This window comes from Galleria mellonella, unplaced genomic scaffold, assembly GCF_026898425.1.
Source record: "Galleria mellonella isolate WM207_F2 unplaced genomic scaffold, CSIRO_AGI_GalMel_v1 utg714, whole genome shotgun sequence".
Classification (NCBI taxonomy): Eukaryota; Metazoa; Arthropoda; class Insecta; order Lepidoptera; family Pyralidae; genus Galleria; species Galleria mellonella.
In genome coordinates this window covers 197,269-224,930 of record NW_026442142.1, presented here as the reverse complement: position 1 = coordinate 224,930, position 27,662 = coordinate 197,269, and the positions used below count along the sequence as shown (strand labels likewise).

At 38.1% G+C, this 27,662-nt stretch overlaps 1 protein-coding gene across 3 annotated transcripts; it reads right to left on the bottom strand.

The window, feature by feature from the left end:
• Window positions 1-1,170: 1,170 nt before the first annotated feature.
• On the bottom strand, window positions 1,171-27,662 carry LOC113523351 (transient receptor potential-gamma protein-like). 3 transcript variants are annotated; one of them, XM_052900832.1, is made up of 15 exons: window positions 27,391-27,662; window positions 25,957-26,325; window positions 25,003-25,533; window positions 24,480-24,714; window positions 23,854-23,997; window positions 23,133-23,272; window positions 22,453-22,699; window positions 21,952-22,081; window positions 21,675-21,870; window positions 20,650-20,841; window positions 20,380-20,421; window positions 6,926-7,109; window positions 6,386-6,767; window positions 5,421-5,754; window positions 1,171-5,310 (listed from the first exon to the last, which is right to left on the bottom strand). In XM_052900832.1, exons 1-15 carry the CDS (start codon window positions 27,511-27,513, stop codon window positions 5,092-5,094), a joined length of 3,468 nt encoding a protein of 1,155 aa, XP_052756792.1. In that variant the 5' UTR covers window positions 27,514-27,662; the 3' UTR covers window positions 1,171-5,091. The 3 variants fall into 3 exon arrangements, 2 of the variants coding, with proteins under 2 accessions (XP_052756792.1, XP_052756793.1); XM_052900833.1 differs by having other exon boundaries at window positions 25,957-26,300; window positions 27,391-27,515; XR_004223864.2 differs by lacking the exons at window positions 1,171-5,310; window positions 5,421-5,754; window positions 6,386-6,767; ... (2 more) ...; window positions 20,650-20,841; window positions 21,675-21,870 and having other exon boundaries at window positions 23,176-23,272; window positions 27,391-27,659.

The window sequence follows — 27,662 nt, the reverse complement described above, 5'->3', positions numbered from 1 at the left end:
TTTTGATTAAATTAGATGTTCCACTCCAATCTGAACATTATCCATCAAAAAAATTGCACATCCGATGGGAAAACCTTAATCACCTCATTGTCTAGTTTTTGACACTATCCATGACGTGTAACATATACTGTTAGAATATTATATAAACTCGATGGAAAGAGAATAATTCATGCGCCCTTTTCACCTAAATAAATATTGAACTTATTCAATCTATATTAGCTGAATTTAAACAAATCAGAATTTTTTTTACTTTTTTATAATTTATTAATGCTCATTATTTCTTGTCTTTCCGTGAGTAGGCACAGGAGATAAAGTTTTATCTGAGAAGTCAGTTCAGGTTATAATAAGCCTGATATACCTGAAGAAGGTAAAAGCCCTTAAAACTTAAAAAAAACGTACGTAAGTACCTATGTTTTGAACGTTAAGACGTATATTGCCATAAAAATACCTCAAATAATTATGACGGAATTCTAAATGCATTTTTATTCTCATTGGAATAGACAGAGGTACCCAAGCAATCGACTTTTGTACAAAGTCTCCCTCTGGTATTAAAGTTATTATAGTCAGTTGGATATATATAAACTCATCGCTACCAGCTCGATGATCTGCTCATGCACGAGTTCGGCAGGTGCTATATTAATATTACGTTCATCATCATCATACCAGCCTTTAACTGTCCACTGCTGAACATAGGCCTCGCCCTATGGGGCGGTTTTATCAATAGTTACCACAATTGGCAGGCGAGTTGGCAATCGTAGTTAAGTTTTATTGATATTTAAAGAGGAATGCTCCTGCCCATCTCTCTTACGAATCGTCTCTTATGAGACCCATGAGAAAGGAAGGGGTAGTTCTTTTTATAATAGGACCACACGGCAGAAATATTACAGTAGTTTTTCTTTATACAACTTAGACTGGCAAATAAGCTGACGGCCCACCTGATGGAAAAGTGATAACCCTCGCCTATAAACATGAGCAGTACCATGGACATAACTGCACATAACAGAGTATACTGTTTCGCGTATGATACCCCCATGCGTTACCATTCCTGAGGACTCAGGTGTTATTCCTCTGTACCCAGGAAATTCACGCCATATCCCACCCTTCAAACCGAAACACAGCCATGCAAACACAACTGCTTCACGGTTGAAACACAAATGGGACAGATATTAGTTTCGTTAAATAAAATACTTTATGATACGAGGGAGGAAAAAATAAAACCCAAATATATGTAGTGCTTATTTTATTAAACATCGCACCATTATATACAAATATAATGTATAAATAAATAACAACTCTTTACAAAATATAATCGTTTATGCGCCGGCGGCCGGCGGTGAGCGACGAGCGGCGCGCGGCTAACAACTAAACACGTGTGAAGGCCTCTGGTCGTACTCGATAAACACTATCCAGTACTCAATGATATTATTACACAAACAATTAGACGATAGCACGCAAGTACACAGGAGGGACGATATGAGTGCAGATGTCGCGGCCGAGCCATGCCGGCCCACCCGCCTACCCACATACCAACCAAACAACCCAAACACCCACGAAATCTTATTTCCCTTCTCAAGACAAATTGTACACAAGGCTAAAACTTTAAAGTCACTTTATCACGTAGTTATGATGTGGTGATATGAGGCCCCTATTCTTAGTCTAGGTTGCATCATATTTGCGTCTACAACAATTGCGATTACGTTATCAATTGCATAGTGTTCTTTTCTTGCGACCCTATAATGGTCTGATTGAAGATGGCCGTGGGTATCGTGTCTTTGCAACAAGGTATTTCAGTATTTCTACAAGTTTTACTGCTAAGCATATGTGATCTCAGTGAATCGACAGACAATCGTAGGTAGACACGTGGCGGCCGGCACAGTTCCGGGTGCATGCTCTATGGACATCCCACTATTTCCCTCTATCAAAAATTTACCTTTTAACGAATTTACATAAAACCGTTGCATCTGCATTATATAAATATAAGAATGTAAACCTTTGTGATCACATACGATTATTAGGTATTGCATCAAATGTATATTAATATTTATTTATCTAATCTAATCTCTATTTAGCCTAAGTGTCTTATAAAGTCAGGGCTAGATATACGAACGCGACGGCTATTGTTAGGTACATCGAAAGGGGTAAGTACGACGGACACCTTTTAAAAAACCCTGTTTCGTGTTGTTCGTTTTACTTATTTATTACATACGACTGTTTCAATGTGCGCCGATAAACTAAATATTATTGGAAAACTTTCTGGAACACATCATTATAATAAATAACTTTAGCGTATATGCACACCATTACTACATAGTATGTATGTATGTATGTATATAAAATAGCTCACTTATTAAGTTCATAAATCACTAATAGTATTTTTTTTAATCTACTTACCTAATTGGTGTTCAATAAAATATGTTCTTGTTATTTTAGTAGGAAGAGCTACCGTCTAAGGTAAAACATGTATGCATTTATAGTTTATATCCTAGGTACTTATTAAATAAGTATTTCTCATGCATGCGAACAGCTAGGTGCGTAATAATTTCTACTTAAATAATAATTTAATAAGAGACGAGGAATTGTTGAAATTCCTAAATAAAGGTGATGGTTGTCATCTCAGATCATGATTGTGCAGCGTGTACCTACTATAAATTTATTTAATGACTTTCATACTTTATCATCTCAGGTAGTTAAGTACATAGGTAATGACACTTTACGTTTATTAGAATTAGGATATTCGAGTATAGGCAGAGTGAAGGACAATGATAAGCATTATGTCTATAAATCTTGTCTTACTCAGGCTGACAAGATGTTGCTGTACCATTGATTCTTACAAATACAATGAAACTCTTGTACAAATTCGCATGTAAATTGGACAATCGATAACTGACACCAGAAACCGCTTACATCTTTCTCACGACTAATTTAATTGGTAGGCACTATTATTATGCGAGAGAACTGAGCGGACCCATCGACGTAGTACAACAAATCCAAACATTATGTACTTACTTCCTATTAATTCATTTAGTGGCAACCTAAGAACAAGGAATTACATAGAAGAAACGATAAAATATAAAGTGTAAATCATATGGCTGCCTCCTTTCTTCTTATACAAATATAATTAGTAAAAAGAGAGCGAAAGATACGCCATCACTTGCTATTTTTTTCAATTCATAGCAGGCTAGTGTATAGAAAATGTTATATGGTCGTATAACCCTACCAAATTCAGATGCAACCTGCTTGCATACTTTCTACATAAACTGTGTCGAATATATAATCTAGCAATGTAAAATTTGTCATTGACAAATAATTGACATATCAAACATTTTCTATACACTAGCCTACTATGAATTAAGAAATAAAGCAACTGACGGTGTATCTTTCGTCCTCTTTTTACTAATTATATCTGTATAAGAAGAAAGGTGGCAACCATATGATTTACAGTTTTTATTTTATCATTATTTCTATGTAATTCCTTGTTTTTAGGTGGCAACACTAATTACAGAGACATCAAAATGTCATGTTGTGCTTGGAATAAAAATTAAATGCTATTATGCTATTAAGAATTAGAGTTTCATTTTGAAATTGTTAATATTCAAATAGGTTATAAATTCAGAGTTAATAAAATCGTAAATCCGTGTCAGTAGCTACATCGGTAAACACAATAGACGATTTTGATTTAATAAATCATCAATTATTTATACCTGTTACATACTGTGTACCATTACCATATTTCCCATTCCTCGTTAATTAATTAACTACCTATACTATGTGTGCAATTACATACGACACATTATAACATATTATTACAATAAATTGACTAAATGCTGTGATATAAATTATGCACCTACCTACTAAGGGACCTTAGATGTAGGTATATATTTTATACATTATTTATAATTATTTGATAAGAATGAGTTAAACAAAGATATATGTAGGACTACTTTAGCGTCGATAATTTGAGTAGAAAACTTGTCAGCGCCTCTAACGGATAATTTCAAAAACTCAGTTTTTCATAAAAATCTATCGACGTGAACGTGAACGCAGTCATAATAAAACTTTGTACAACTCACGCCAACGAATCAGCCTCCGAGATAGGTGGCAAATGAATCTATCGACAGAATCGTATCGGATAGCGCCCGCGTGAGAAATAACAAGACGTCGGATATGATCATCTCACCCTAGGTCGTGGACTCTAGCGATAGCTATAACATTGATAGATTTGTTTGCCACTCGCCTAGGAGCTGGTAAAAAATAATCTGTAGTGGTAAACCATTACTGAGTATTTTTTGAAAACATATTTTCCACGTAGGTAGATAAGTTAGCAAGTTTCAACCACAACAGCCATTCTCAGCTGTCATCCTGATTTTGAATTTCGAACTATCAATATTAACATTATCAATATTTTCTAGGTAGTATAAAGTTATAACAAATCGTAACGTGACTGGACCATTCGTTTCCATGTAAGTGTCAAATATTAAACGTATTACTGTAGTCACACCTACATACTACACAGAAGCTCGTTTAGACTAAAATACACATGATAATTTAGTACGTGGCCTAAATTATTAGTAAATGGTCTTTGAATCATTGAACTTAGACATGATACTGTAAATAGAGCCTTATGACTATTACTAGTACTCCTGTGTACCTTCGCTAATAGCTTTTAAAAGAATTCGCTATAAAAGAATGTTATAATTTCAATAGATAGTACTTGATTATTGCTTGCAAAAACTTTAAACATTAGTATATATGCACGGACATAAGGTAACTATCTACATACGTGACACTTGTTTTACACACTCGTATCTACTTACGTGGTTACAAATAATATGCCTTTTTAATACATACAAGTTACCCTGTTGTGTTTTCAACTGCCGAAGGAAAACAAAAACTGACTGCGGAATGAACGTTGCGTTCCTCTCACTATCTCGAACTTCTTACTGTACATTTTAAAATTAGGCACGAATTTTCATTGTACGAAAAGGAACTAAAACTGTCTACGTTGCGTTCTCGTCTCGTACCGGGGCGACCTGGACTCGGACCGCGTACGGCGGCGGCGGGCCTGTGAGCGGGGAGATGTCGCGGGCGCCGCTACAGCCAGCCGGCCGAGTGGTGCGGCGCGTGGCCGTGCAGCGGCGTCACGCCGGCCAGCCGCGCCAGCGCCGCGCAGCGGCCGCACGTGACGCCCGCGCCGCCGCCCGCGGCCGCGTCCGCGCCGCCGCCCGGGCCCGCTGCTGCCTCGGCGCCGCCCGCGCGCTCCGCCGCCGTCGCGCCCGCGCCCGCTTCGCATCCGCACTGCCCACAGGTTTCCTGCGAGAAACGTGCCCGTCCACTTGACTACTATACGAGACTGGCGGCGGAACTACGCAACCTACGGCACTCATTATTAAACTCATCAATAGCTCCGACGTCGCACGTACCTTGTGGGCGTCGTCGTCGAGGCTGGCCAGGAGGGGCTCGCGGCTGCCGCCGCGCGCCGCGCCGGCGGGCGCGTGTGGCGGCGGCGGCGCGGCGGGCGGCGCGGGCGGCGCACGGGCCGGCGGCGGCGCGGGCGGCGCTCGCGCCGGCACGGAGCTGGCGCGCTGCAGCGCGTCGGGCGGCTGCGCGGCGGGCCGCGGCGCGGCGGCGGCGCGGCGCGAGTCGGAGAACTTCTTGCGCTTGCGCTTGAGCGCGGCCAGCGCCGACAGCGGATGCAGCGGGCCGCGCTCGGGGCTGCGCTGCGAGTCGCTGCCCGACTCTGACCGCTCGCTCCCGCTGCGAGTACACGCCACTCTGTCACTTTTTTGTACGGTACCGACTTCGTGATACAAAAATCGACCTGTATTAACACTAAAGACATTATACGATATATATGAATGATCTATAGAATCGAGTAAACGGGTAATAGGATTAGGAGTGCCTGAATCCGATTCCTCTTTTTTCTACTTTATTTTTTGAAAATAAAGTAGAAAACTTTCGCCCAATACTGCCCGCTCCGTCTAAACTTTTCGAGAGACTAGTACACAATATAATTTATCCTGCTTCAAATCAGATTATCATTGAGCAACAGCATGGTTTCGTCCAACGACGATCTACTATTACTAATCTACTTACTTTTAAAACTTATTTATTTAAGGGATAAATGCAAGTAAACAGACAGACACTGTGTACACAGACTTCAAGATGGCACTTGATAAGGTGGACCATAAATGACTTCCTGACAAACTTGCACACAATAGTATTCGCGGTAACTCGTGGCCTACATCTCTAATCGCACACAGAAGGTTGTAATAAAAGGTTTTGAGTCAGATTCTGTACGCGTAACCTCTGGTTCTAGCACTATAACAAATTGCATCGTCCGTAGACAAGAGAAAAAAAGAGACAAAAAGTGAGAATTCGGCGAGACCTGGGCGAGGCGCGCGCGTGGTCGCACACGGAGTCCTCGGAGCGCGAGCGGCCGATGAGGCGCGACACGCGCGCCGCCCGCGCCGCCTCGATGATGGTGCCCCAGCGGCGCTTGTGCGGCGCCGGCTTGCGGCGCGCCGCCGCCGGCGCGGCCGGCGCGGGCGCGGCGCCGCCGTCCGACAGGCTGGACTGGCTGGTGCGCAGGCGGCCGCCCAGCAGCGCCGACAGCGACGCGTGGTGCGCCGCGCCGTGCACGCCGCCGTGCTCGTGGTGCAGCGACGCGAAGAACTCGTCCACCGGGGCCAGCGACCCGCCTGGTGCTATGTTGAAACCTTTCATGAGCCGCCGCTCCTTCTGTCGGTTCTTCTTGCCACCACCGCCACCTATAAATATCGAATTAGTAGCTATTTACAATTATTTAAAACTATTCGTCACTCTATTTATATATATTACAAAGTTTACACGATTCGTAGAATGATATTTGTGATTTAGTAAAAGTTTTAACGGGATGGATTAGTACGATATCGGCGGCGCTGGTTACCAGGTGCGCCGGCGTTGGCGGTGGAGGTGTTCATGCCGGAGTTGCGCAGTATCTCGACGAGCTCGCAGCGGAATGCGCTCACGTCCTGCTTGATCTCGTTGACGTCGTCCTCGGTGACACCTCCGCACTCCGCGCGCCGCTGCTGGACCGTCACGTACCGACGTACCAAGTTGCGCATTATTGCCTGCGGGAATACAATAAAATATCCATCATTAAGTGATAGTGGCAAAAAACGAAATATAGTTTTAGTGATGGAAAGATCTTTTTTTTTTTTTTTTTTTTTTTGTGGGTGAACTTAAAAATATTTTCGTCATATTAATTATTATCCATTAATTTGCTGTTTCGTCTATATAAGAAATTATCGTTAAAAATGGCTGACTGCGAGGCTTGCAAGGTAAAAGTAAAAAGTACTGAACAGATATCTTGCTGTAAATGTGATTCTATGTATCACTATCAGTGTTTGAATATTTCAACTGTAAATTATAAAAAACTTTCTAAGGAGGCAAAAAGTTCTTGGATATGCCCGAAATGTAAATCGAGTATGCCTAAGGCGGATAATTCGGATACTCCGGTAAAAGCAACAGTTGATATAAACAGGGACTCAGTCAATGTTCATCAATTGACAGAATCTATAAAACAGCAATTACTACCGTGGTTGATAAAAGAAATGCATGACGTTATTAAACCAATGTTTCAAGCGGAGCTATCTCCCATACGCAGCGAACTGGCAGCACTTCAACAGTCTATTAATTTTCTTACTCACAAAAATGACGAGTTTCAAGCAACATTGGCTACTTTGTCCAAAAAAACTGACGATATTCAGAAAAACTCTAACGCATTACAAGAAACTGTGATAAGTCTTAGCGATCGCATAAATTATTTGGAGCAGCATCTTCGCGAGTGTAATGTAGAAATTCATGGCATACCGGAAAACCGTTCTGAAAATTTACTACATGTTATTAAGAAATGTGCCGAAGTAGTTGAGTGCAAGCTGGATGACATGGACATAAATCATTGTGTTCGTGTAGCCAAAAGAAACAGAGACAGCAAGAAACCACGTACTGTTGTTGCAAAATTCCGTAGTGTACGTCGCAGAGACGATTTTTTATCTGCTGTCACTAATTACAACAAAGCCCATACTAGTGAAAAGCTCAATTCGTCGCTTTTAAATATTGGTGGCAATAAATCTCCAATATTCATTTCTGAACATCTATCACCATCTAATAAAGCTATCCATGCTGCTGCCCGTATAAAGGCGAAGAATTTGCATTATAAATTTGTATGGGTTCGCAACGGTCGCATTTATATGCGAAAATCTGAAAATACTCCTGCTTTTCTTGTTAATTCAATTTCATTTTTGGATACACTAGGAAAATAACATTTATTTTTGTCTCTCTCTTTTGTTATTTTTACATTTATATTTTTTTACATTTGTATTATTATTATTATTATTTTTTTTTTTTATGCTTTGTAGCGACATAAATATCTACTACCAAAACATTCGCGGTATGAAATCGAAGTTGTATGATATACAGAAGGCTGTTCTTACTAATGACTATGAAATAATATGCTTGACTGAAACTTGGCTTGATGATAACATATTATCCTCTGAGTTATTTGATAGTAGATATATAGTTTACAGAAGGGATCGGGATGTGGTATTCAGAGATATGTTTAGAAAATCACATGGAGGGGGCGTTCTCATAGCAGTGTCCAAAAGTTTTACTGTGGATAGTTGTATATCGCAGCAAACAGTTGTTGAAGATATTTGGATAAGGGTATATTTTAAAAATATCAAGTTAAATATATGTACTGTTTATCTTCCATCTTACATTCCAGATGATATGTACACTCAGTTCATATTTAACATTGAATCATTGGTGTTATGCGCTTCTGAAAACGAGCACTTTCTAATTATAGGAGATTTTAATCTTCCCAATATTTCATGGAACAAGGTTGATAATATGACAGTGCTAACGCCAGTTTACAGTAAAAATATATCACAAACGAACACTAAATATAATAATTTTTTAGATTTTCTTGATAGAACAGGACTTACACAGCTAAATCGTTTAAAAAATTTTAATAATTTAACGTTAGATCTTGTTTTGGTTGACGATTGCTTGAGTTATAAAATAACTCAAGTAGAACCCATTAGTCGTGTTGACTTGCACCATCCCCCAATCAATATAGGTAGACGATTTACTCCAAAATGATACCACTTTAATAGTTCCACTAGTGTTTTTTTATATTTATTTACATAACAAAATTATAGTTATAAGACATTACACACAGAGATACAAGAATGGTATGCTAAAATTCAAATCATTCTTATTCTTTTTTTAAATATACTATATGGCTTCTTTCCAGCCATGACCATACCGCCCACCAAGGACTATATGACAATATTGTCCTTAATCCGCCCACCATGAATAAATACTTTACAAAATTAAGATAATTAAAGAATAAACAATGTCCTTGGTAGAAATTTAACAATATTACCCTACATATAATAATGAACAAACATAACATAATACTTTGAACTGCTTTAGATCTTAATTATAGTTATCAATTAATGTTAGACGCTCACTCTTAAAATAAACAAAATAACTATGGTAGAAAACAAAGTTTTGATACAGCCCTTTTTATAATGCTGTTTTTGCAGCGTAAACTAACAACACGTGTAACACCGTCTATTCCCGGGTGCTTTTCAACTATAAAACCATAAAGCCATTATATGCTGGCGGAAGATCATTCTCCATCACCAACACTATGTCACCTATTTGTAGTTGTGGGACCTTATGATTACATTTATATCTATGATGAAACCGAAGGAGAAACTTAAGTAAACTTCTATATATTATTAATAAGATTATAGTGTGCAAACTATGTAAAATAATGCACTGATGATATGTACCATTAATATTAGTACATTGCGACTGTCTATCAACTCTTAGAGTTTCATCTTCATCATTCCACGGATTCGAGAAGGTAAGTACAATTTTCTTTTCTAATCTACTAATAATAACACTATCTATAATAACACTACTGCTAATCTTTCTTTTTCTTTCTTCGTTCTTTAATTCATCAACCAGGTAAGTTTCTTGAAGATTCTTTAGATACTGTAACCATTTATTCAAAAGTTGTATTAGTAATTCTTCATCTAAACCTATTCCAGAGAGCCATAACATTTGGATAAATGTTCTTACACGAATAACAGACATTAACCATTCAACTGAATTAAAAATCCGAGAAATATCGGAAATAACTTTTCTTTTAGTTACAGGTGCCTTCAGTTCAGGCAGTTGTACAACATATTCAAAATGATCACTACTTCGATTCCAGGTCAGTCCCAGAATTTTCAAAACACTATCTATTTTTAATTGCACGCTTCCTTGTGAAGCTACATCCTCTTCACTAATTACTTTCAATAATTCCTCACTATTACTACTCCATTTCTGAAGCTCAAATCCTCCTTTTTTCAATAACTCATTTATCTCCTTATAGATTTGAATACCTTCTTCGACTGACTCACAACCTGTTAGTAAATCGTCCATATAAAAATGATTTAGAACTCTTTCAGCAGCAAGAGGATAATTTTTGCCTTCATCATAAACAATTTGATGTAAACACCGAACAGCAAGGTAAGGTGCTGATACCGTTCCAAATGTTACTCGTAATAGTCTCATATGTTGCAGTTCACTTTCCGGATGATCACGCCATACCAGACGTTGAAAGTTAGTGTGTCTTTCCTCAACCTTTATCTGTCTATACATTTTAATTATATCAGACACAAGACATATAGGATAACGACGCCAACGTATTAAGAGATGACGCAAGTCAGCTTGAAGAGTGGGTCCTACTAATAAATCTTGATTTAAAGATACGCCATTTGTACCAGGACAACTTGCATCGAAAACAACTCTTACTTTTGTAGTGGTTCTATCCTCTCGCACCACTGCATGGTGTGGTAAATAGACTGCTTCAGGATCATCTTGTTCAGTTATTGGTACTTTCTCCATGTGTCCTAATTCTAGATATTCTGAAATTACTTCAGCGTATTTAATTTTTAAATTAGGATCCATTGATAATCTTTTTTCTAGTTGCAGAAATCTTTTAGTTGCAATAATTTTAGAATTGCCATATTTACGACTGGGATCATCACTACGGAATGGAAGATTAACTATATATCTCCCTGAATTGTCCCGCTTCGTAGTATTTGTAAATATTTCTTCACATTTCTTTTCTTCTTCAGATAAATGTTTTTTAATATCTACACTGTTTTCAGCTTCCAACTCCCAAAATTTCTTTAATAAGTCATCTTCACTTACATGAGAAATATGCATACTAATTAGTAGCCTTTGTATATTATTTTTATCTAAATTTACAGGGCCAGAAATAATCCAACCAAGCGTTGTTCGCTGAGCTATAGGTACACCTGGTGGACCTTTGATTACACCATCTAACAATATCTGACTGTAAACATCTGCTCCGAGAATAATATCGATTTTGTTTGGTGTATGAAATGATGGATCTGCCAGTTTGATATTTGAAAACTCTGACCACAGTTCTACAATAACTTGCCTCTCAGGGAGGATTGAAGTGAGTTTACTCAAGACAAAAGCTTGAACCTTAAACGTAAAATTGGGATCATGAAGTGATTGTAATGAAACCGATACCATAGACTTAGAGGTCAATGAATGACCCTGATCACTTTCTAATCCTGTAATAACACTTTTGTGTGGTATCTTCTTTAAGGTCAGCAATTGAACAGCAGATTCAGTAATAAAACTAGCTTGAGAACCTGGATCTATTAAACATCTCAGTGTGATACCATTACCTGATTTCGATTGTGCGCTAACTAATGCTGTTGCAAGTAAGACTTGACAGTTTGAGGTCGAAACACAGGCTGTGACACTAGTGGATTGATCTACAGATGATGATGTTGTTGCATGTGCAACGACATCTTGTTCAACCGATTGATTTGCGATACCTGTAGTGTCGGTTGAATTGACATTGGTAACATTTTTTAAATGGAGTAGAGAATGATGCTTCCGTCTGCATAAACGGCAACGAGAGATTTGACGACAAGCAAATACAGAGTGCCCTGGACATAAACAGTTAAAGCACAAACCCTGGGATTGGACGAATTCGCGTCTAATATCAGTTTCCTCTTTAGAAAACTTTTTACAATTTGCTAAACGATGACTTTCAGAACAGTAAGGACATATTAAATTGGTTGTGTGGTATACTTTAGTATTATTATTAACATTACTTTTATGCACTACATTAGACTTAGACAATTTTGGATCAATAAATTCTAACGCTCTAAATCTAGTTTCTAAAAAGTCTTGGAACTGCTTCAAGGTAGGTAACTCATCTGAGAACTCGCTGATTTTGAGTTCCCACTGCTTGCGAGACTCCATATCTAATTTTTGACTTATAATATAGATAACAAGCACGTCCCAAGTACTGATGTCTATTCCTAAATTGTTAAGCCCATGAAGACATTCATTAGTAGTATCTAGCAACTCCTTTAGTGTACTAGCTGATTCAGTACTGATGCTTTTTTGATTCATAAACCTTTTCAGAATACAGTTTGAAAGATATTTTTTATTATTATATCTTTTCTCCAATTGTTCCCAGCAAATAGTGTAATTATCATGTGTAATCGGTACATGACGTAGTAATTGCTCCGCTTCCCCAACTAATAATCCTTTCAAGTAATGCAGTTTTTGTACGTCATCTAAATATTTATTATTGTGTACCAATGATACGAACAGATCTCTAAAACTAATCCATTCTGAATATTTACCTGAGAACGGGGATATAGATATCTTGGGCAGCTTTAAATTACAATTAATATTATTACTATTGTTTTGTTCGGAATAACTTGCATTTTCAGTACTAGACTGCCTTAAACTAGTCAATGCTTCCTTCAGTTGAAATTTGTATTCTATATATAACTCTTCAGTAGAATCATAGACGTTATTACATACGTAGGAACTAGCATTCAAATCTTTGTAGTCTGTATTTTGAATGAGTTGTATATGTGTCGAACTAAACTGACGCCATAATTCTTCTAAAGCTTCTAATCTAGTATTTATATAATCTATAGAACGAAGTCGCTCCTTGGGTGCCTTTTTGAAGTTAGATTTTGCTCTACTAATTCTTTCACTTAAATCAAGCTGTACTTTTATATATGAATCCATTGTATAAGTTTAATTTTAAAGTTTCAATAATATCCAAAGTTTTTACAAGTAAATATTTATATGAAATGTTTAGAGTAAATTCCTTAGTCTTCTGTAATTAGATAAATAAAATGTACTCACAGTTCACCAGCACTTATCACTTACAATACTATGTTCAGTTCTGCTTTGATGTCCTTACGGCTGCAATATGACGATACAATGTTCAACAACAACAACTGACGCTCGCCGACTTCGTACAAAAAAGCAGTTTAAATTTGTCGTTAATCCTCGATACTCCGACTCGATGGACCAAAAATATATACGATTTACTCCAAAATGATACCACTTTAATAGTTCCACTAGTGTTTTTTATATTTATTTACATAACAAAATTATAGTTATAAGACATTACACACAGAGATACAAGAATGGTATGCTAAAATTCAAATCATTCTTATTCTTTTTTTAAATATACTATATGGCTTCTTTCCAGCCATGACCATACCGCCCACCAAGGACTATATGACAATATTGTCCTTAATCCGCCCACCATGAATAAATACTTTACAAAATTAAGATAATTAAAGAATAAACAATGTCCTTGGTAGAAATTTAACAATATTACCCTACATATAATAATGAACAAACATAACATAATACTTTGAACTGCTTTAGATCTTAATTATAGTTATCAATTAATGTTAGACGCTCACTCTTAAAATAAACAAAATAACTATGGTAGAAAACAAAGTTTTGATACAGCCCTTTTTATAATGCTGTTTTTGCAGCGTAAACTAACAACACGTGTAACACCGTCTATTCCCGGGGCTTTTCAACTATAAAACCATAAAGCCATTATATGCTGGCGGAAGATCATTCTCCATCACCAACACTATGTCACCTATTTGTAGTTGTGGGACCTTATGATTACATTTATATCTATGATGAAACCGAAGGAGAAACTTAAGTAAACTTCTATATATTATTAATAAGATTATAGTGTGCAAACTATGTAAAATAATGCACTGATGATATGTACCATTAATATTAGTACATTGCGACTGTCTATCAACTCTTAGAGTTTCATCTTCATCATTCCACGGATTCGAGAAGGTAAGTACAATTTTCTTTTCTAATCTACTAATAATAACACTATCTATAATAACACTACTGCTAATCTTTCTTTTTTCTTTCTTCGTTCTTTAATTCATCAACCAGGTAAGTTTCTTGAAGATTCTTTAGATACTGTAACCATTTATTCAAAAGTTGTATTAGTAATTCTTCATCTAAACCTATTCCAGAGAGCCATAACATTTGGATAAATGTTCTTACACGAATAACAGACATTAACCATTCAACTGAATTAAAAATCCGAGAAATATCGGAAATAACTTTTCTTTTAGTTACAGGTGCCTTCAGTTCAGGCAGTTGTACAACATATTCAAAATGATCACTACTTCGATTCCAGGTCAGTCCCAGAATTTTCAAAACACTATCTATTTTTAATTGCACGCTTCCTTGTGAAGCTACATCCTCTTCACTAATTACTTTCAATAATTCCTCACTATTACTACTCCATTTCTGAAGCTCAAATCCTCCTTTTTTCAATAACTCATTTATCTCCTTATAGATTTGAATACCTTCTTCGACTGACTCACAACCTGTTAGTAAATCGTCCATATAAAAATGATTTAGAACTCTTTCAGCAGCAAGAGGATAATTTTTGCCTTCATCATAAACAATTTGATGTAAACACCGAACAGCAAGGTAAGGTGCTGATACCGTTCCAAATGTTACTCGTAATAGTCTCATATGTTGCAGTTCACTTTCCGGATGATCACGCCATACCAGACGTTGAAAGTTAGTGTGTCTTTCCTCAACCTTTATCTGTCTATACATTTTAATTATATCAGACACAAGACATATAGGATAACGACGCCAACGTATTAAGAGATGACGCAAGTCAGCTTGAAGAGTGGGTCCTACTAATAAATCTTGATTTAAAGATACGCCATTTGTACCAGGACAACTTGCATCGAAAACAACTCTTACTTTTGTAGTGGTTCTATCCTCTCGCACCACTGCATGGTGTGGTAAATAGACTGCTTCAGGATCATCTTGTTCAGTTATTGGTACTTTCTCCATGTGTCCTAATTCTAGATATTCTGAAATTACTTCAGCGTATTTAATTTTTAAATTAGGATCCATTGATAATCTTTTTTCTAGTTGCAGAAATCTTTTAGTTGCAATAATTTTAGAATTGCCATATTTACGACTGGGATCATCACTACGGAATGGAAGATTAACTATATATCTCCCTGAATTGTCCCGCTTCGTAGTATTTGTAAATATTTCTTCACATTTCTTTTCTTCTTCAGATAAATGTTTTTTAATATCTACACTGTTTTCAGCTTCCAACTCCCAAAATTTCTTTAATAAGTCATCTTCACTTACATGAGAAATATGCATACTAATTAGTAGCCTTTGTATATTATTTTTATCTAAATTTACAGGGCCAGAAATAATCCAACCAAGCGTTGTTCGCTGAGCTATAGGTACACCTGGTGGACCTTTGATTACACCATCTAACAATATCTGACTGTAAACATCTGCTCCGAGAATAATATCGATTTTGTTTGGTGTATGAAATGATGGATCTGCCAGTTTGATATTTGAAAACTCTGACCACAGTTCTACAATAACTTGCCTCTCAGGGAGGATTGAAGTGAGTTTACTCAAGACAAAAGCTTGAACCTTAAACGTAAAATTGGGATCATGAAGTGATTGTAATGAAACCGATACCATAGACTTAGAGGTCAATGAATGACCCTGATCACTTTCTAATCCTGTAATAACACTTTTGTGTGGTATCTTCTTTAAGGTCAGCAATTGAACAGCAGATTCAGTAATAAAACTAGCTTGAGAACCTGGATCTATTAAACATCTCAGTGTGATACCATTACCTGATTTCGATTGTGCGCTAACTAATGCTGTTGCAAGTAAGACTTGACAGTTTGAGGTCGAAACACAGGCTGTGACACTAGTGGATTGATCTACAGATGATGATGTTGTTGCATGTGCAACGACATCTTGTTCAACCGATTGATTTGCGATACCTGTAGTGTCGGTTGAATTGACATTGGTAACATTTTTTAAATGGAGTAGAGAATGATGCTTCCGTCTGCATAAACGGCAACGAGAGATTTGACGACAAGCAAATACAGAGTGCCCTGGACATAAACAGTTAAAGCACAAACCCTGGGATTGGACGAATTCGCGTCTAATATCAGTTTCCTCTTTAGAAAACTTTTTACAATTTGCTAAACGATGACTTTCAGAACAGTAAGGACATATTAAATTGGTTGTGTGGTATACTTTAGTATTATTATTAACATTACTTTTATGCACTACATTAGACTTAGACAATTTTGGATCAATAAATTCTAACGCTCTAAATCTAGTTTCTAAAAAGTCTTGGAACTGCTTCAAGGTAGGTAACTCATCTGAGAACTCGCTGATTTTGAGTTCCCACTGCTTGCGAGACTCCATATCTAATTTTTGACTTATAATATAGATAACAAGCACGTCCCAAGTACTGATGTCTATTCCTAAATTGTTAAGCCCATGAAGACATTCATTAGTAGTATCTAGCAACTCCTTTAGTGTACTAGCTGATTCAGTACTGATGCTTTTTTGATTCATAAACCTTTTCAGAATACAGTTTGAAAGATATTTTTTATTATTATATCTTTTCTCCAATTGTTCCCAGCAAATAGTGTAATTATCATGTGTAATCGGTACATGACGTAGTAATTGCTCCGCTTCCCCAACTAATAATCCTTTCAAGTAATGCAGTTTTTGTACGTCATCTAAATATTTATTATTGTGTACCAATGATACGAACAGATCTCTAAAACTAATCCATTCTGAATATTTACCTGAGAACGGGGATATAGATATCTTGGGCAGCTTTAAATTACAATTAATATTATTACTATTGTTTTGTTCGGAATAACTTGCATTTTCAGTACTAGACTGCCTTAAACTAGTCAATGCTTCCTTCAGTTGAAATTTGTATTCTATATATAACTCTTCAGTAGAATCATAGACGTTATTACATACGTAGGAACTAGCATTCAAATCTTTGTAGTCTGTATTTTGAATGAGTTGTATATGTGTCGAACTAAACTGACGCCATAATTCTTCTAAAGCTTCTAATCTAGTATTTATATAATCTATAGAACGAAGTCGCTCCTTGGGTGCCTTTTTGAAGTTAGATTTTGCTCTACTAATTCTTTCACTTAAATCAAGCTGTACTTTTATATATGAATCCATTGTATAAGTTTAATTTTAAAGTTTCAATAATATCCAAAGTTTTTACAAGTAAATATTTATATGAAATGTTTAGAGTAAATTCCTTAGTCTTCTGTAATTAGATAAATAAAATGTACTCACAGTTCACCAGCACTTATCACTTACAATACTATGTTCAGTTCTGCTTTGATGTCCTTACGGCTGCAATATGACGATACAATGTTCAACAACAACAACTGACGCTCGCCGACTTCGTACAAAAAAGCAGTTTAAATTTGTCGTTAATCCTCGATACTCCGACTCGATGGACCAAAAATATAGACGACGTACTCCAAAATGATACCACTTTAATAGTTCCACTAGTGTTTTTTATATTTATTTACATAACAAAATTATAGTTATAAGACATTACACACAGAGATACAAGAATGGTATGCTAAAATTCAAATCATTCTTATTCTTTTTTTAAATATACTATATGGCTTCTTTCCAGCCATGACCAATAGGTATGACTATTCCTTCAGAACTGAATCTTAAAAACGAGTCAACAATTGAGAGATTTAATTTCCATAAAACAGATTACGATAAATGTATTAATGATTTAGCTATTATTGATTGGAATGAATATATTCATCTAGATGGTAACGAATTTCTCCAAGTACTGTACAATAATATTTGGTCCATAATAGAAAAATATACACCTAAAATTAAAAACAATAATTCAGACTACCCGGTTTGGTACTCGACTTCGCTTAAAAAAATGATAAGGGAAAAAAATAAATATAGGATTAAATATCGTAAAGGAAGAAATCCCAGAGATATGGACTCGTATAAATTATTACGAGCTAGAGTAAAAAAGGAAATAGATAAGTGTCATCAGAATTTTATAGCGAAGATTGAGCGAGATCTTAATGAAAATATAAAGTCATTCTGGCGTTACACTAAAAGTAAACGTATTACAAATACTCTTCCGACCTCCATGCACTATAATGGCAAAAAGGCTGATAATGGTCATGATATTGCAAATTTGTTTGCAGAATATTTTGCCTCAGTGTATGGTACCTGTATCCCTAATAATTATAAACCTATATTTCCAACTGTTAATACAGTATTATCCACAATTACAATCTCTGAAAATGAAGTGTGTAAAGCACTTAGGGCATTAAAAGTTTATAAAAGTGCTGGACCTGATGGTATACCTCCAGTCTTTATTCGGCTTTGTTCAGTTGTATTAGTTGGACCGTTGACAATTATATTTAACAAATCTCTCAAGGAGGGCATTTTTCCTGACATCTGGAAGTTAACTAGGATTATTCCAATCCATAAATCAGGTGACAGAGCTAATGTATCTAATTACCGACCCATTAGTATTTTATGTTGTTTTGCGAAAGTTTTTGAAGGGTTAATTTACCCACATATGTATAGCCATATCTCTACTTTAATTAGTAATAAACAACATGGATTTGTTAAAAAGCGCTCAACCGCATCCAATCTTTTGGTATATACAAATTTCATTTGTTCGACTATTAATAGCAAAACTCAGGTTGATACGATTTACACTGATTTTACCAAGGCTTTCGATCGTGTCATCCATCAGATTCTTTTAAAGAAATTATTTCATATTGGTATACAGGGAGATCTGCTCAGATGGACTGAAAGTTACTTAAAGAATCGAACTCAACTCGTGGCAGTTTATGGATATGAGTCCGTACCATTTATGGCATCCACAGGCGTACCTCAAGGTTCGAACTTGGGACCATTATTTTTTCTTATATTTATTAATGACCTGTTAGACTCATTTAAATGTAACTGTCTGGCATACGCGGATGATATAAAATTATATAACGAAATAACAACTATAAACAATTGCATACAGTTACAAGAAAATCTTTCCATATTGTACAACTGGTGTGAAATAAACCATATGGCCTTGAATATTGCTAAATGTTGTGTAATATCTTTTACGAAAAATAAAAATATACACCAATTTGACTATAAAATAGAAAACAAATCATTAAAAAGAGTTACGGTTGTGAAAGATTTGGGAATAATATTCGACAGTAAATTATCTTTTCGTGATCATTATAATTCAACAGTAAAAAAAGCAAATCAGTTGCTTGGATTTATCATAAGAATGTCAAAACCTTTTAAAAGGGAAGCCACCTTAATTATTTTATTCGTCACGCTAGTTCGCAGTGTGCTTGAGTACTGTCCATCAGTGTGGTCGCCAATTTATTCTGTACATGAGGACAGAATTGAGTCGATCCAAAAAAATGTTATACGTCATATCACAAAAAAATATGCCAACAAACGTGTATTGACATGCTATGATAACAGACTCAAACATTTTAACATGAAGAGTTTGGTTGCGCGTCGTAAAATTATTGATCTAACATATTTATATAAAATTGTAAATAATGAATTGGAGGGTAATTTATTGGAGTACATAAACCTGAGAGCCACTGAACACTCTTCTCGTACAACTAAACTTTTTTCTATACCGTTCGCAAACAATAATGTGTCACATAATAATCCAATATACAGAATGTGCAAATTGTACAACGACATTGATTGTAAATCGGATATTGACATATTCTATCAGAAATTTTCATTGTATCGAAGCACTTTACATACATTGATAACTTAATAGTTTTTATGCATAGTTTGGTAGTTTTCTTTTTGATTCTTGTTTTGTATCTAGTTTTTATCATTAATTCTTTTTGTAGTAAAAATTAACCTATTTTGTTTCATCTCTGTGAATGTTGAGTACAACTATAATTGGATTGCAAACTTATAATGCTATTGTTGTATTCTATTGTTAAAAGTTTTGTTTGTAATCTGTTGTTGTATCACAAAAATAAAAATAAAAATAAAATAAATAAAATTATTAAACATCATTATTATAAAATGGAAAGAATATTAATGATGCTTTTAAACAGTATATCGTACCTGATAGCGAAAATCTCTTTCGTTGGCTTGCTTAGCTTTTCTCTGAAATTAGAAAAATAATATTGTTTATACAAGTAAACCAGAGCTAAACTAAAATGTATTAAAATAATAAGGGTTACCTACAAACTAAGCCACTAATAAGTAAGGCTCCCATAATTAGTGACGAAGTATCTATGACAAGACAATGACAAGTTGTTACCTATTACGATATTACCCAGCTCCCTGTCCTCGGCAGCTGGGTAATATCGTGAGGATGTAATGGTGTCGTACCCGTATGGTGCGCATGTGCTCGCGCTTGGCGCGCGCGTGACCGCAGAGGCGGCGCTGCAGCCAGCGCCACGCGTACACCACGGACTTGGGCGAGGGGATCACGTTGAAGGGCGGCGGCGCCGTGCCGCCCTCCTCGAAGTAGCTGATCCAAAGCTTGCTGCGCGCGAACTTCCACTCCACGTCGGCTCGCTCCTGCACACGCACACCACCACCACCATCATCAACACCATGCACCACGTCAATATCAGATTACTGTATATAATAGTAATCAAAAGAAAGTAATTAAAATTAATTTAAAAACATTAAATTGTCAGTCCCTCTGCCCATATCGTTATAACCTCATAGGGCAGTTAACTTACTAGCTAATCCGGCACAGATTGTTTTATCGTCTACATATTATCAGAATCTAGCATATAATAAAAAACGTAGAATACTTTTTTCTTCTTGGTTATGTTTCTAATTCATTGCTTCAACTTATTTCTTTTTAATATGTTAAAATGCATCATTGAAAATGCATCTAAAACATGCAAATGCATGTTTTAGAATGCATTTTCGATTGGATACAAAGACAAAAAGTTAAAAAATTAATAAAATTTTAAAGGACTACGCAAATAACGGCAACAAGTCTTTCAAGACCGTATTTGGTGATAGCGTTCAGAATGCGATCTGGTCATGTTCCACTCAACAAATTTTATCATCTTATAGGAATGAAACAATCATCAAATTGTATGTATTGTGACAAAGTGGAAGACCTTCTACATTTGCTGGTGGAATGTGGCCGGAATTGTAACCTGAAACAGCGGATTCTGGGCAATATGACATTATATAACGGTAATGTCAATGTAATACTGAGTCAACCTGGCAGTCGCAATGCAAGACGGCTATATCTGTGGGTAAAGGTGTCCCTGACGGACTGACAGACTGACTTTCAGACAATCCCTATGAGGCTGACATAGTCACTCCGGTGTACTAAAGCCTCAACAAAAATTAGAATAAAAAAAAAAATAACGGTTGACAGAACTCACCGATATTAACTGGTAAGAGTGATTCATCATGGCGATGAGCAGATTGAGCAGAACGATCACGTTGATCACCTCGTAGGTGCCGAACATCAGCATGCCCCAGAACCGCGTGAAAATCTTGATGCCGTCCAGTTCAAAAGAATCCAGGTCGATCAAACCAAACGCCGCCCAAAACAGCGTCTGCATCGTCTCAAATAAACTGCAAAATACAATCAGAATCAGATGAAGTTTAAAGATTAAACATCTATCGACTATATTTAACTGAAGTTTGTGTTCTTACTTAGCGAATCGACGCCAAACAATACAAGCGTCTGGGTCCGGCAGTGTCCCGTTGGGGGTCAATGATGAGTTACCAGTACTGCAGCGTTTCTTCTCCATGTCAGCGTAATACCATAATAACTGATTTAGTCCTAGAAAAATAAAGCGAAATATGGTATAACTCGTCTGGTTGGTCCCGGCATGTAATGGGCCACCCCTTCTTTTCCCGTAGGTGTCGTAAGAGGCAACTATGGGAGCTTATGGTCGAGGGATACGCTGTAGCGTCCCTTTTGAAACATCTTTAAAGCCTAACTGCGATAGCCAACCCGCATGCCAAGCGTGGTAGCTACTGACAAAACACCTCAAAGGGGAGGCTTATGTTCAGTAGTGGATAGTTTAAGGTTAATTTGATGATAATAGGAAACACAGATTAGCTCCACGTATCAGTTCTATTATTAACTAATAAACACTTATATTCGTAAATATCTTTAAACTATACATCAGACAGGTCACATCAACTCACCACAAGAAAAAGCGAAGATTACAAGTATATCCAGCACGAAGAACTTCAATATGTCGAGCACCATACGGCTCAGTGACACCTGCAGCGGCCCAAGGTGCGGGTTGACGCTGAAGATGTACACCAGTTTAAGACTACTGAATATATTCGCCGCCGAGAATAGACCTTCAGAGAGCAGCATGGGGTCCCAAGCGTCCCAGTTCTCGCGCGGTTGGTTCCACTGTAGCCCCTGCGCCATCTCTCGCCGAACCTGAAAATATAGTCACTTTATATAATATAATTACTGTTGTAACAATTACAGTGATCTAAATTGAAACACAAACACTTTAAAACATACAAACAGAAGAAACTTCCGCGTCTAGGGAAAGTAGATAAAGTTTTGTTTGAGAAATCAGTTCAGGGTACGATAGGACTGATATACCTGAAGAAGGTAAAAGCCCTTAAAATAATATTAAAAAAAAAAATACTCCGCAATACATGTGTTAATCTGTCTTTGGAGATGTCTTTGTGATTCTCATGGTACTGCTCATGGCGACGGTTACCACTTTCCATCAGGTGAGTCGACTTCCTGTTTGCTATTCTATTCTAAATTTGCTATTCTGAATTGCATAAAATACAATAATCTCTCCCTGCAATAATGTCACAGTAAGCGTATTTTCCTATTGAATCATGCCCACGGCTACCTGAAAATGCGAGACAATGCGAAGGGCGACAGTGGCGACGTACAGCGAGTTGGTGACGAAGTCTATCACGTTCCACATGTCGTGCACGTACTCCCGCAGCCCCATATCCCATAATTGTTTTACTTCACTCCAAATCAGACCTGTACCAAAAATTATATAATATTATTGTTAATTATTTTTGGATTTTATAATTATTAATATTCTAATATTAGTTGTTAAACTTCTCATATAATTAGGAATTAGTCTCCTATACTTAGGTGATCCTGTCTTATAACATCCTAGAAATAAAAAGAAGTGGTGGTATTCTGACTCCATTACCACACAGAATGATTTATGTAACTTGCCTGAAACCAGCGTGTTACCTATTCTAAGCGTATAACACATCTGTTATTATGTTTTCATGTAAAGGATACGGATAAGGAAAGTTAATGCAATCTCTGACTCACACAACAGTTTAACATATTCTTCAAAACTTTTTTTCTTTAAAAGTAGTTTAACGCCGACATGTACCCTTCGAAGTACGAAACGAATGATCTGATATCATTGCTAAATCATTTAAAAAATTCAGAAATTCATGCTGATGTTAATATCTCCGGACACACCCCTCCCCTAAAATTGTTAGACAATATATATAATAAAATAATATAGTAGGTACTAAAGTAAAACAAATAAAAAAAAACTTATTAACGAAAGATTTGCATGAATGCGGTGTAATACTGACCGCTGACCCAGGCGAGGATGAGCCACTCGACGAGCGAGGGCGGGGCGCCGCGCCGCGACATTGGCTGCTGGGCGCCCGGCGCCGCGCCCCACAGCAGCCCACCCGCCGCTGTCTCGATGCGCTGCGACGCCAGGATCAGCAGGACTGCAACCCACCCACCTCTCGTACTTGCTTACGTGACAATCCTATACTGTGCTACTCAAGGGCCCTCGAAATTTTTTGGAACATCATTCAATTCTTTGGAGAGCATGTTGACCTAGTAATTTATGGTTCATATACTGTTTTGTTGTTCTGTACTTCGATTCCCGACTCAATCAAAAAATGGTCAAGGCAATAATTTAGGCCAATGAGGAAGATAATATCATCTGATACCCATTATTTATTATATTTGAGTAATGGACTCTTTGAAGCATGTGTCGAAAGAACTAAATTTCGCCCGCTTCTCCATCTAAACTTGTTTGCTGCACTTATGCAATTTGCTACTAATCTCGGTTATATTAGCTCTGTAATACCAAAAAAAAAAATACGTTCGCGATACTAAATGAGTATATCATTCTGCGCCTTTTTGAAGAACTTGATGTACATTGTTTTAAAGAGCATCAGTACGAATGTTATCGACTGCTTACATAGAAACATGAAGTAACTAGCGGAATGGCAGAGGAACTTGATGAAGGGCTTGCGTAGCGTGCGGCCGGCAGCGGAGTGCGGCGCGGCGATGTAAGCGAGCGAGTACAGCGGAAACATGGCGCCGATGCGCACCATCTCCGCCGCCTGCAGCAGCATGTTCTTGCGTCGGAAGCCCGGCACACTCTCGTACCAGATCGACGCCAGCAGCTGCTGCACATTCGGGTGCGCTACGAACTGTGTGGACAACGGAGGTCACGAGATCAAAACGTCATTAAAGTATTAATTATGGTAATTATTATAAAAAAAAAAATAAACAAAAACAAGATTCACTTTATATTTTCTTATACAAAATTATAGCAGACACATTTTCAAAATAAATTCAATTTACTTTTATATCATTGTGTGAATAATAAATAACGTTATACAATTTTGCTCATTAGGGAAATAGAAATCGGGAAGCGAGCCAACAAATACATAATTGTCGGTCATTCCTTATTGACGCCAGGGCAGATTTTCACTTACCTTCTTTTGCCTCAATTTGATTGCGAGCTTCAACCTGGACAATCGCATCCGCTCCGGCGCCCCGGGCTCGATAAGCGGCGCCTGCGGCGAGCCAGTTTCATGATTCAGCAACACCTGCAGCTCGTGCGAGGTACGCGTGTGGTCGAGAAGTGCCGTGGCGAACTCCTGGCACTGGGCGCGCAGCTCCTGGTATTCAGTCTTGAACTCGTGCTCGAGCGCGGAGAGCCGCCTCAATTCCCACGACAGCTCGAATGCAGTGAGAATGGGGTCTTTGGAGGAGAGTGCGATGAGAGAGGGCGAAGCGAGCGCTCGATAGGCGTTAATGCGCGAGCGCGAGTGGCGCAGCGAGTCCTCGCGGCGCGAGCGCACGCACTCGTCACAGCCGCAGCGCACGTCGTGCGGCACCGGCAGCCCTGCGCCGCGGTCCAGCAGCAGCTTTATGATCTCGTAGCTGTCGCGATGCGCCGCCAGTATCAGGGGCGTTATGTCCGCCGTGAACGTTGCTGTCTCCGGTGGTAGTGCCTCCCAACTCTGCAAACAATTAAGTAATTAGGTTGATAAAGTATGCGATTAGATAATCACATCGATTACTCTGCACATGAGAACTAAATTATATATATAGGTCGATAGATATTCAATATATTTTTTTAAATATAACAATAACTATAACCTGCGACTTCCCCCGTGTATATTATGATAATGTAAATTTGATAAATCATAATGTCCTGTCCTTCCTTTCAACCATTACTATTGAATAAAAACATAAGAAAATCATGCGAACTTTCACATTTATAATATTATTTCAATTTTTGTGACCAATAGAATGTGGTACAAAAGGTGGACTTAATACATATTAGTCTTAAAATAGTAGGAAATGTTAAATAATTTTACGTAAATTATTACATTATTAATTTACATAAACCACATTTCGATATGTTTAACAAAACAACTCACATGTAGTTCCCCGGGCTTGCGCGTGCGCTCCTCGTGGTCGAGCAACGCCTCGACTGCCTCAACGAACTCCTCAGAGATGGCGTGCAGCAGCGCATCGCGCGTCTCCACGCCGAACTCAAGCAGCAGCTCCACCATCTCGAGGTTCTCGTTGTCGATGGCCATGAGCAGCGCGGAGCGGCCCAGCGGGTCCACGCAGTCCACGTTCACGTGACCGGTGTCGCGCGCACGCTGCAGCACACGCCGCGTGCCTGCCACGTCGCCCCGCTCCACGCCCAGCAGGTACTTCTTCTCCTCCAACGACAGCACCGCCATCTCTTGATGTGGTCGCACCACATTCTCCTCCTCTGTCATGCCATGTATGCTATGTCGCTACAACCAATGCGGAAATCCTTCATATCGTGTCATCACGGATGTAAGTGTAAATCTGAGGCGTAGACCATTCGAGTTTCAATTTCTAATTTACTAACTAGGCACATCGTATAATGCGTGTGCATTTAGATATCGACGACATTCAGTAAACTTGTATTTTTTAGTAATATGCGTAGAGAATATAAAAACAATAACGAGCTCCCGACATCCATGCAATAAAATTAAAGTAGGTCAATAGTGAACGGTGTGTACTATCTACTATCTTATGTCAGATGTCAGACACGGCGCGAGACGCAATGGTGTCAGCTGGGTAGTGAGCGCGGCGGCGACGTGGCGACGCTCGCAGCCAGCCACCTGCAGGGCTGCCAGAGGGTGCGCGCCCTCCGCCGCTCGGACGCCCACTACCACTCATTATGCAAATGGGTCGCGAGGGCCGCGAGCCGATGTGCTATCCCCTAACGACTTTGGCACCCGACTCAACATCTTATAATAAATAAACAAATCATTCATACTTCATTTGCAGGTTATGTTAACGACGAGTCGCTCGAAATCTTGCACCCGATAAGCAAGAACCGAAAATTTATCTTCGGAGCTGGTGCACGAACAAACGTTTTATCTTTTTATGAGATAAATTAAAAAAGACAGAATTCATTTGTTCTCAGTTCTCTGCCTACCATGTTCTGAACCTGATGGGATGTAATGCTCGCAATTAATAGTTTTAATGGAAACAAAGCCATATTGTAATTTGCTAGTCATCGGGCTCACGATACCATCTGATTGTGTGAAATAGAACTTCAATGTAAATATTTACAAACGAGACACGTGTAACGTACAGTTAGTATAGAGCATTCGATTTGAACTCATCAACCTTCAACACGGCGAATCTTTTTCCGAGATTTACCTACTCGTTGAAGCCCTGTTTTATAGAGGAAGTAATTCATCATGCTGTTGTTAATGCTCTTTTACAATAAAGTATGTCCAATGTAAATAATATGTTCAGGTGTAGCTCGTCGTATGTAATTCCATACGCAGAGTACTAATATGACCAGTAAATGGATATGGTACCTTGACTTTGTTATCGAGAGGGCGCGGCTCAGGCGCCAGCAGGTTGCCGAGCTCGACGCGGCACGTGGACGGGCGGCGCGCGTCCACGTCGACGCTGCCGCCGCCCCCGCTCCCGCCCGACATCTCCGAGCCCCCGCTCTCTGCGCGCGCACACACACACCTGGTCACCGGCGGCCGCGCCCAGCTGGCTGCTCGAGCGCAGCCGCCGAAAACATGCACGTAAGCGACCGTGCGGCTCGTCCACCAATTTTTTAGAACTGCCTGACGATTCA